Raw genomic sequence first — 11,529 nt, forward strand, 5'->3', positions numbered from 1 at the left:
GCACAGGATCTGGCTGCAGCCTGACTGTGAAACTGGGACGTGAGGCGAAGCTGTACAAAATAAAGAGGGAGGTCTCCGCACAGTGCCTTTAGCCTGAACCAAATGCACGGGGCAGGGCTAGAGCATCTTTGCGTACACCCCTTTAACCCCTCCCTTGCAACATAAGAGGGAAAGGTCTCCCTTCTTGCATTGCACATAGAATCATAGAATAGTAGAGTTGGAAGGGGACTATAAAGCCATCAAGTCCAACCCCCTGCTCAGTGCAGGAATCCAGATCAAAGCATTCTCAACAGATGGCTGTCCAGCTGCCTCTTGAAGGCCTCCAGTGTCGGAGAGCCCACTCCCTCTCTAGGTCATTGGTTCCATTGTCATATGGTTCTAACAGTTAGGAAGTTTTTCTTGATGTCCAGTCGAAATCTGGCTTCCTGCAACTTGAGCCCATTATTCCGTGTCCTGCACTCTGGGACGATCGAGAAGAGATCCCGGCCCTCTGTGTGACAACCTTTCATGTACTTGAACAGTGCTATCATGGTAAACATCCTCTCGTGGTAAACATCCCATCTTATGAGTTGGCCACAATTTTATTATTTAAACAGTGCTGGCCACATAGGTGGCTGTTTTGCAAAGAACAAGGGAGGCAGGTCTCTGTCCTAGAATTCTTACATTTTAAAAAAACCACAATTACAAGGGAGACAAAGGGAAACTGAGTCTGGGCTCTACAGGGGAAGATTGCCGAAACGTGTTTTAAGTTACACAGGTACTTAAGGCTAACGGAGTTTGTCTGTTAGGAGGCAGAATCCAACTTGCTTGTTTTACGGATGGAAGGAGCTGCCAATTTCACTCTCTGTCAGACCACGTTCACACCAGACATTTATTCCACTTTAAACAGTCATGGCTGCTTCCGGCAAACAATCCTGGGAAGTGTAATTTGTGAAGGGTGCTTGAGAGTCATTAGGAGACCCCTGTTTTCCTTATAGAGCTTCCCAGAGTTCCCTGGGAAGAGGGAATGACTGTTAAACTACAACTTCTGCTCTTCACTTGAAAGTTCATACGCATTTTCAAGCCCATCTCCAAATAATTAGGCAATATTTTTCTGCAAGCAATTTTTTCTGCAAGCATTTTTGCTGAAAATACATTCTCGTACATTGTTTCACTAATATTTTATTGGTGTACAGTAATTACCTGAGTTAACAAAGTAGATGTGTTCCTGGACATTACTTGTTTAACAGCAACTTTGGTGCCTGAGGTAGGAATAGGGATAGTTTCCTACACCTGCTCATAGATGGTGGGGGTAGCTTCAACAAGGGTGCCTACCCACTCACCCTCCTTCCCCTCCTCTGAATCAGATTGGATCCTTCCCTCCCCAGCCCTGGGAGAAACCACCAAGAGATCTCTTTAAAGCAAAGCAAAAGCTCAGACTTATCAGTTTCACCCTAGCCAAGCTAAGGCCTACACTTAGTGATAGGGCTAGTCAGTTTCAGAAAGTAAAGGCCCACGCTTGAAAGTTTATCCATAGCAAAGCAAAGCTAGTTTCACCTTTAAAAAAAACCCTTCATTAAAGGGAGCTTCATTCCTGGAGGATTGGTTAACTGAGGTATTACTGTATTTATTTAAAATGTTTCTATACAGCTTAATCACGTGGATTTCTAAGAGATGTACAAAAACCATACTTAAAAATAATAAACCATAATAATAAGCCATTTGTTTCTTTCTCTGTAAGACATGTTTCTATAGTTCTTAAAAATATTTTATAGTGCTGGCCGTTGACCGTCATAAATGATTAATTGACTGACTGACTGAAGGATGTTTTGTTTTAAATCTTCTTAAAGATGTTTTGTTTTAAGATGTTTTAAAGAAGTTTCGTTTATAATATGTTTTATAGAGTGCTTTTTAGGGGTCTATAAGGCCATCAAGTCCAACCCTCTGCTCAATGCAGGAATCCAAATCAAAGCATTCCTGACAGATGGCTGTCCAGCTGCCTCTTGAAGGCCTCCAGTATCGGAGAGCCCACTGCCTCTCTAGGTCATTGATTCCTTTGTCGTATGGCTCTAACAGTTAGGAAGTTTTTCCTGCTGTCCAGTTGAAATCTGGCTTCCTGCAACTTGAGCCCATTATTCCGTGTCCTGCACTCTGGGACGATTGAAAAGAGATCCTGGCCCTCCTGTGTGACAACCTTTCATGTACTTGAAGAGTGCTGTCATATCTCCCCTCAGTCTTCTCTTCTCCAGGCTAAACATGCCCACTTCTTTCAGTCTCTCCTCATAGGGCTTTGTTTCCAGTCCCCTGATCATCCTCACTGCCCTCCTCTGAACCTGTTCCAGTTTGTCTGCATCCGTCTTGAAATGCGGAGACCAGAACTGGACACCGTACTCAAGATGAGGCCTAACCAGTGCTGAATAGAAGGGAACTAATACTTCATGCAATTTGGAAACTATACTTCTGTTAATGCAGGTTTTCGTTTGCTGCCCTGGGCTCCTTCTGGGAGAAAGAGCGGGGTATAAATTTAATACTAAAAAAATTAAATAAATGATAAATCTTTCATTCTTCTGAACGTCAAATGTTTGTTTCTTACAGTAACTTGAGCTCTTTCTCCTTTTTCTCAGCTTGGAAGTGAAGATTTGCCGCAGGACATTCTCCTTTTTCCCTTCCTTGCCCCATCATGTCGTCATCAACGAGAGGCCAGTTGGAGGTGCTGATTGGAATCCCCACGGACCCGTCGAGAGGACTACCGCCCCACTAGCCCGGCTCATGCGGGTGGCAATTCACCCCCTCGCGCCCTCCCCTCCTCCTCCTCCACAACCCGTGATGGTTTATTAACTGAGAAGAGCCCGGCGTGTCTGATCTCTTTTTTTCCTCTCCCCCTCACCCCCCCTCCCCACCCCGACCCCAACCCACCCCTTCCGCCCCCCTTCCGTCCCCCAGCCACACCTCAAAGTTTCGGCCGTGTTGGGATTTGTATGGCAGTGGTGTAACCGTGGAGAGGCCAGGGTATCACAAACTTATGGATTTTGACAAGAGAGGTGGGAAAGGGGAAACTGAGGAAGGCAGGAGGATGTCTAAAACGGGCGGAAGCCGCAACACTCATGGGAGCCGAACGGCAGGGACCAACTCTGGAGTCTTAATGGTGGGCCCAAACTTCCGAGTCGGGAAGAAGATAGGGTGCGGGAACTTCGGAGAACTTCGGCTAGGTGAGTCTTTCTTTCCCTTGCTTCCTAATGGCTGTCAATGGCTTCATGCCACGACGGTTATGTTCTCCCTCCACTGTCAGAGGCAGTCTACCTCTGAATGCCAGCTGCTGGGAATTGCAATTGGGGGAGAGTTTTTCTCAGGTTTTTCTTCCAGTAATAATGATGATGATGATAAAAGCGGCACTCTTCGGACGAGGTTGCAACCACCCCATTAATGTCTCGTCTGCCAGCCTTGGAAGAGCGTTGAGCTCCAGACACAAATTGCCCACGTTTCGGAATGTGTAGTTAGTGTTTTGTGGCGGAGCGCTTTTGCACCTTTTGTGCAGGCTTCTGCCATTTATTTATTTTGTGTGCCGCTATTTCATTTAAAAACATCAAAGAGGTTTACAGCAAGTAGAGGGAAAAACCTTTGTACGGCAAAAAAACATTAAAACAGTAAAAACACACGTCAGCTATTGCAAAAGGACATCATCTTCATGCCTGCATAAACCCGGAGGGACAGAGAAGTTTTCAGCGGGCGTTTAAAAGTTAAATCAGAAGGTGACTGCTGAAAGTTAGGGCTTTGCAGTGGAACATTTGCAACGGTTTACACTGTATATATTTTGTGTGCATTTTTAGAGAGGGGTGTTGTTTTTTTAAAAAAAAGTCTTCTAATCTGAATTTATGATTTTGTAGCTTAGAAGTCTGTTTAGTCTCTTGTCATAGAATCTGTACCCGTGGTAACGCCAGGAGCGGCTTTCTCATTTCCATCCTTCCACCCCCTCGCCGTGTATACAGGAATACCCCGCATTAACGTACGCAATGGGTCCAGAGCGAGTACGTAAACCGAAAGTGTACTTAAAGTGAAGCACTACCTTTTTTCACTTGCGCCGCCACTGTGCCACCTCTCCTTCACGCGGAGCCTCAAAGCCCCGCGTTAAAGCCTCTGCTGCTGCGCTACCGCGCCTCTCAACTGATTGCGGTGTCCGTAAAGTGAAGGTCCGTATAGCGGGGTATTCCTGTATAGAGCAGAGAACTTTCCGGATCTCAGTGTAAAATTTGACGGACATCCTAAGCTGTTAGCAGAAGGATAGGGGCGGCTAGATGCGGAGAGGGCAGGGGCCTCCTGCACCTCTTAACAGCTGGGTAGAAAAATAGTATCTAAGCCCTTTTATTCCAGCCCAATCGCTGAGATAATCCGGAGGAGCAGTGCTTGTTGATCCTCTTCTTACAGAAGCCACAGAAGTTGGGTGTCACCGATCCCTTGCTGTGGAACACTCTTCCAGCAGAGATTTGCTTCTGACTTTTCAGGCATCTCTTGAGGACCCTTTCATGCCAACAGGCTTTAGGCAGTCACTTCAAACGTGACTGATTAGCTAGTCTTGCTTCATTATTATTTTGTATTGGGATTTTTTTTAATGTCATGTTTTGTTGCGTGCATATATTGTATGCCGCCTTGATATTTTGTGCATGAGTTGGCGGTGTATAAATACTTTCATAAATAAGGGCTGGTTGTCTTCTTTTTTTTTTTTAAAGCTGCGCCTGTTGCCTGAAGAGGTTGAAGACCTCTTATTCCCCCACCCTGCCCCACTGGAAAGGCTTTGTAGGGTGCCGGGGAATCCGCAAGAGATGCGCAGAGAGTTTCCTTAGCTGATAAAATCAGAACAGAGAGGGTTCTCCGCCACTCCCTGCCCAGAGGCAGGAAGCTGGGGAGAGGGGCAGGAAACCTGTACACACTTTTTGGGTGCTGGCACGAGGATGAACAGAGCCACTGTGTTCCCGTGGGGAATGCCACGGAATTTCCATCCCCGTCCTACTCTTCCAAGACCCATGTGGCTTTTTCCCTCCAGGAGTCATAGAATAGTAAAGTTGGAAGGGGCCTATAAGGCCATCCAGTCCACCCCCTGCTCAATGCAGGAATCCAAATCAAAGCATTCCCGACAGATGGCTGTCCAGCTGCCTCTTGAAGGCCTCCAGTGTCAGAGAGCCCACTACCTCCCTAGGTCATTGGTTCCATTGTCGTATGGCTCTAACAGCTAGGAAGTTTTTCCTGATGTCCAGTCGAAATCTGGCTTCCTGCAACTTGAGCCCATTATTCCGTGTCCTGCACTCAATGACATTGTTGACCCCAGATCAAATTTTCTTTCCGGGGCACAGTTCTCAGTACCAGCACAAGCCGAAAGATACAGGGCTTCGATTATGGCACTCGTCGCTCACCCACCCCACCCTAGTTTTTTAAAGCAAAGAAAGAAAACCAAAGTTTCTAGACCTTAAGAATAAAGCATGAGGCCAGTCCGCAGTGAAATACCTGTGACCATGAGGCTGAGCAGGATTTTTGAAAAAAGGAGAGCAGGGTGTGTGTGTGGAGGGAGTGTCACTTTCCCTGCACTGCTTCTGCAGCTAATAATAATAATAAATCAAAGTTTCTAGACCTTGAGACTGAGAGCATGAGGCCCAATTAAATAGGTATGAGCAGGATTTGTTTTTCAAAGGAGCATTGCTTTGCCCATGCAAAATAAATTAAAGCGGACAGAGGAAGCCGTGCATGTTGTGAACGATGCAAATGCAGGCCACGCTAACTTTTCCAGGCACAATTTGCATGCCAGCTCTGCCTTTGTGCCATGCTTAGTTTATAAAGGGAAGCATCTGCAGTGCTTCAGCTCCGTATCTTGATTCTTGCCATCCATTGCTGGTTTTCAGGCTTCATACCAGTGCGCCCAGTAGGGGGGTTATGTGCCCCAGGAGTTTTACAAGGACGTCCTCAACGGAAGGGTCAGGAGCGGCCGGCGAAAGGACATTGATTTATTTTAGCGTTAGAGACAGGTGCTCTAACCACTGAGCCACCAGCAGTCCCCTGGATCTCCAGCTCCCTTAAATGACTTTTTCCTGACTGGACATCAGGAAAAACCTCCTAACTGTTAGAGCCATGCGACAATGGAACCAATGACCTAGAGAGGGGGTGGGCTCTCCGACACTGGAGGCCTTCAAGAGGCAGCTGGACAGCCATCTGTCGGGAATGCTTTGATTTGGATTCCTGCATTGCGCAGGGGGTTGGACTGGATGGCCTTATAGTCCCCTTCCAACTCTTCTATGATTCTCTGACTTCTTTCTGACTCTTACTCCCCTAGATCTTTGCTCTTTATATCCGGAGCCCTGATCCTGTTTTGGGCCTCCCTCCCCCCTCTTTTTTTCTTCAAAGGCCAATGTATTTCCATGAAGTCTGGCCCAGAAAAATACCTCTCTTTATGCTTGGGCGTGGCATCTTGGTCGCCTTGGTAGAGAGAGAGAGGGTGTGTGTGTAGGAACTTCTGACTTCTACGTGGCTGGAATGTAGCCTGCGCCAAGGACAAGAGTTATGCATCTGTTGCTCCGCCCACTTTTGCCTCTGGCACCGCCCACCAGCAACAGCATGTGGTCCCCAGAAGGTTGCTCGTGAGGCAGTGTGGCCCTTGGGCTGAAAAAATATCCTCCCCATTCCCCAACTAAGGTTGAGTACAGGTAATCGAGCTTATTCTTTCTTTTCTTATAATTAACAAATCTTCTATGCCACTTGATTGGAACGAAACCTCAAAGCGACTTACAAGAAATGATATTAAAGCTATCAGTTTAAAAACAAGTAATTGCAACACTTAAACGATAATTAAAATTTAGCAGTAGACTAACGAAGATGTCAACATGCCTGTCTTCCTGGTATTGTTATTATATAATCAATAATAATTTGATTTCTTTTTTTAACCTGCCCTCTACCGTAAGGTCCCAGGGTGGGTTAAAATTCAATATTAAAACTAGTTTAGAACGAACTGCAGGAACGTGAATTCTAGGCTGGGCCCTGAAGTCGTGCAGCTCAGGTGTCAAGGTGTGTCTTTACTCTATGGTTTACAATCCCTCTCTCCTGCCCTGCAGCCCCACCCTAGGCCATGTTTTATTTACAGTAGGGCCCCAGTTGTATGGTGGGTTATGTTCCAGGCCCCTGCCGAAAAGCGAAACCCTCCGTAAAGTGGGACATAGCGTGTGATCAGCTGTACAGACCCTTCCAGGAGCAGGTTTCGGAAAGAGCCCCGTGTGTACAGAGCTGCAAGGACAAATTATTCTAAGGGGGCGGGTGGGGAAGATTCGGTGGCTTTTCAGCCGTGACCTCATCACATCCTTGTTCTCAGTTTGGGAAGCGAGCTCTTGGGGATTGCACGGGGCCGCCAGTGTCTTTTGCAGAAATGGAAGGAGTTGTGGTTTCTTGTGGGGTTTTTTTGCATATTGAGAGGCATCTGGTTGAACCCAAAGCTCTCTGCTCTTGCACAGAGGAGGCTAAGTGGAGGGTCTCTGCTTGAGTTGCTGTTCCTGTTTTCTCTTCCACCCTGCCCCCCTCCCAAATTTAGTTTGCAGCACTCTTTATTTGGGCAGTTGATCATTTCTCTTGCACTGTCTAAATCTCAGGGGTCAAAGAATAACTGGTGCCTCCCAGTTTGAATTTTGGGGGGGGGGATCCGAAGCATCAATCAGCTGTCAAAAATTTGGGGAGGGCTGGAGCTTTGAGAAAGCTGGCATCTGCAGTCGGAATTAAATTTGGCAGTTTGGGATCTATGATTAGAGCTCTGGGGGATTTGCAGTATAGCGGCAAGAATCTCTGATTCTTAAAAGACAAACACATTCCCTAAATGTGGCTGCTGAAATGAAGGAAAGCTTATGGAGAAAACCAGGGGTGGATTTTTGTGTGAAGGGACTGCTGTGAGCTCCATTCTAGAACTGAAGACACATTCCTGGGCAGAGTGCATGCCTACCTCTTGAGCTGTTGTTTTCCCCATAGCTTCAGTTGATGCACTTCAAGGCCGTGGTTGAAACGCATCCACGTATGCGCATCATAACAGATCCTGCAGCATAGATGCCCTCCACTACTGTAACTGCTCAGCGCATGTCTAAAATTGCCAAAGATCTTTCACCTGAGCATGCTCATTTCCTCCTCCCACCATAACCATTTTCCTTTTGTGTCCTGTCTTTTTTTAGATTGTAAGCCTGAAGGCAGGGGCTGGGTGTTTTGTTTTTTTAAGTGATGCGTAATCCACTTTGGGAGGCTCTTTTTCTTTTTTTGGCAGAAGAGCAGGATAAAAATTCTTTAAATACTAAATTGGGTGAACATTTGGAGAGGGATAAACTTTTTAAGTTTTGGTGAAGCAATTACAATTTGTTTGATGGCAGCCAAATCTCGTCAAATATTCCATGAAGTCAAGTGTGCCACTGTGTGCAATAGATATGTTTCAGACAAAGTTATTATTGCACCCACCAATATGCTTAATAAGTGATATTTTAGGATGGTGTGCTGTAGGGCCAAATGTATATATCATCATTAAAACATCGCATTTATTTATTTATTTAGAACCATAAAATCATATAATAATAATAATAATAAATTTTATTTGTTGGTCGCCTATCTGTCCAGGTTAGTGGACACCCTAGGCGACTTACAATAATAGAGAGCAGTACATAATACAAAATAAAATACAAGCAAACACAATCATAATCCATTTAAAACCAATTTCTATTTAAAACCTTATAAAATGAATCCTCCCCAATCCCATAGGCCCATCTGAATAGCCAGGTTTTTAAGGCTTGGCGAAAACCCATCAGGGAGGGAGCATGTCGGAGATCAAAAGGAAGGGCATTCCAGAGGGTGGGGGCCACAATCGAAAATGCCCTCTCTCTGGTCCACACCAGCCTAGCTGTTTTAACCGGTGGGACCGAGAGAAGGTCTTGTGAGGCTGATCTTGTCAGGCGGCATATTTGGTGATTCTGTAGGTGCTCCTTCAGATAGACTGGGCCGAAACCGTATAGGGTTTTAAAGGTCAGCACCAACACCTTGAATTGGGCCCGGTAAACAACTGGTAACCAGTGAAGATCTATTAACACTGGCGTGATATGGTCACGGCGACGGCTGTGCTTAATCAAGCGTGCCGCCGCATTCTGTACCAGCTGTAACTTCCGGACCGTGTTCAAGGGTAAACCCACGTAGAGCGCATTACAGTAGTCTAAGCGAGAGGAGACCAGGGCATGTATCACCTGTGGGAGCAGATGAACAGGAAGGTAGGGTCGCAGCCTCCGTATTAGATGTAACTGATACCAAGCTGCCCGACTCACCGCCGAGACCTGAGACCTGAGCCTCCATGGACAGCCTGAAGTCAAGAAATCATAGAGTTGGAAGGGGCCTATAAGGCCATCAAGTCCAACCCCTTGCTTAATGCAGGATATTTATTACATTTATGACATTATTTAATTTATTACATTTATATCCCGCCCTTCCTTCCAGAAGGAGCCCAGGGTGGCAATTAGAAACACTAAAAGCACTTTAAAACATCTTAAAGCAAAAGACTGAGAGCCAGTGTGGTGTAGTGGTTAAGGTGTTGGACTATGACCTGGGAGACCAGGGTTCGAATCCTCACATAGCCATGAAGCTCACTGGGTGACCTTGGGCCAGTCACTGCCTCTCAGCCTCATGAAAACCCTATTCGTAGGGTCTCCATAAGTCGGAATCGACTTGAAGGCAGTACATTTACATTAAAGCAAAAGACTAAAACATATTAAAACAAAACACCTTGGAAATGTCTTTTAAAGACACCTTTAAAAACAACTAAAAAGCAATTCCAGCAGACGCAGACTGGGATAAGGTCTCTACTTAAAAAGGCTTGTTGAAAGAGTAAGGTCTTCAGTAGGGGCTGAAAAGATAACAGGTATTAACAGTTGCATGGATTATGTACCTTGCCTGGAGGAACATTAAAAACCCCTGAAATAAACTAGATATAATTAGGAAATGATGGGAGCCAGTTGAATATGATTAAGTTAACATATTCTGTAGGAATTATGTTGAAAAATGGCATATAACAGGAATGCTGTGTACCATAATTATCAAAATAAGTTTTTAGACAGATGGGCCTTGTTTATACCATTTTGGAACGGTAAAGTAACAAATGAAATAGCCTTGTTTAATTCATTTACTTTCACATAGTAAGTTATCAGGTTGTTTAAAAACACAAATGTGTATTTGGATTTTTTGCCTTTATTTCATTTTTTTTCTTATCCTTTCCGCCCTCCTCAGCAGTGGTATATCATGTTTTTGTAACATCAGTTGTGTCAGATAAATCAGTTTTCTTTTACACTTTTTTTGCATTTTTGTTACCTGTGTATTCCTCCTTTTTGCTTTGATTGTGAGCACTTAAAGTTCAGTAATGTAAAAATTATTATTATTATTTTCTTATCATCATCATCATCATTATTACATTTGTATACCACCCCATAGCCGAAGCTCTCTGGGCGGTTTACAACAATTAAAAACATTAAAAACAAATATACAAATTTAAGAGCACATTTTTTTAAAAAAAACAATTTAAAAATTGAAATTTAATTAAAAAAACACTTAATGGAAATTAACTAGTCAGTAACTAGTTTGTTTCAAAACTTTCAGGAGAATGGGTAGACTTTTTACTACAGTATTGAAAAGGAATGATAAACAATCCATGTTATGGAAAATGTGTTAAGTGTATAATGATATGAAAAACAAATTTTGCTTTCCATTTGTATTTTTGTTATGCTGCAAATGATGAATTGTAGCGAACTAATTTCTGCTCTGAGTAGACCCATTGCAATCAACGGACCGGAGCTAGCCACGCTGGTTAACCTCATTGGGCCTACTCTTGAGTAAGATTAAGCTAGATCAACCCTGTTGTACGTTTTTGCATATTGATGTTGTATGTTTAAATATTGATTCAAACGTTCCTGTTTTAAGCGTTGATTACCTAAAAAAAAAAGCACTTCAGCACCATGCCATCCACCCTTAATATTTTTTAAGTCAGTGTGGTGGTAGTCTGCAGTTGCTCAGCTCTTACAGGGAAGGCACTCTTTGCGTGCTTAGAGGTATCTTTACCAGACAATATACTTGTTCATTGGAAGCACAGTGGACCTTGGGAAATGGTTAGGACCTGACAACCCTGGTTTGGAAGGGGGAAAGGTTGGAGGCTACAAAGCCAACATTTATTACATTTCTGTTCCACGTTTTCTCCAAGTAGCTGAACGTGGCATGCATGGCTCTCTCGCTGTCTCCCCATTTTGTCCTCACAACAACCCTGTGAGGTAGGGTTAGGCTGAGAGTTAACTGTGACTGGCCCCAAAGAACACCCAGCGGGTTTCATGGCTGAGTATGGATTTGAACCCTGGTCTCCCAGGTCCTAGTAGTCCGATGCTGTAACTACTACACCATGCTGGCTCTCCACACCTCACTGGCTGTACTTGAATAAAAGCTATTGGGTGTAAAAATTTATATATTTATTTATTTATTATTTGATTTATATCCCGTCCTTCTTCCCAGCAGGAGCCCAGGGCG

General features: G+C 44.5%; 1 protein-coding gene across 1 annotated transcript in view; it reads left to right on the plus strand.

Moving 5' to 3' along the window:
- Positions 1 to 11,529, plus strand: part of CSNK1G2 (casein kinase 1 gamma 2) — a 52,124-nt gene that overhangs the window by 23,134 nt on the left and 17,461 nt on the right. Inside the window, exon 2 of the mRNA XM_061600848.1 lies at positions 2,604 to 3,188. Coding sequence (XP_061456832.1) covers positions 3,002 to 3,188 — 187 coding nt within the window. The 5' untranslated portion in view covers positions 2,604 to 3,001. The remainder of the gene's footprint in view (positions 1 to 2,603; positions 3,189 to 11,529) is intronic.

Source organism: Rhineura floridana, chromosome 18, assembly GCF_030035675.1.
Source record: "Rhineura floridana isolate rRhiFlo1 chromosome 18, rRhiFlo1.hap2, whole genome shotgun sequence".
In the NCBI taxonomy this organism is placed as follows: domain Eukaryota; kingdom Metazoa; phylum Chordata; class Lepidosauria; order Squamata; family Rhineuridae; genus Rhineura; species Rhineura floridana.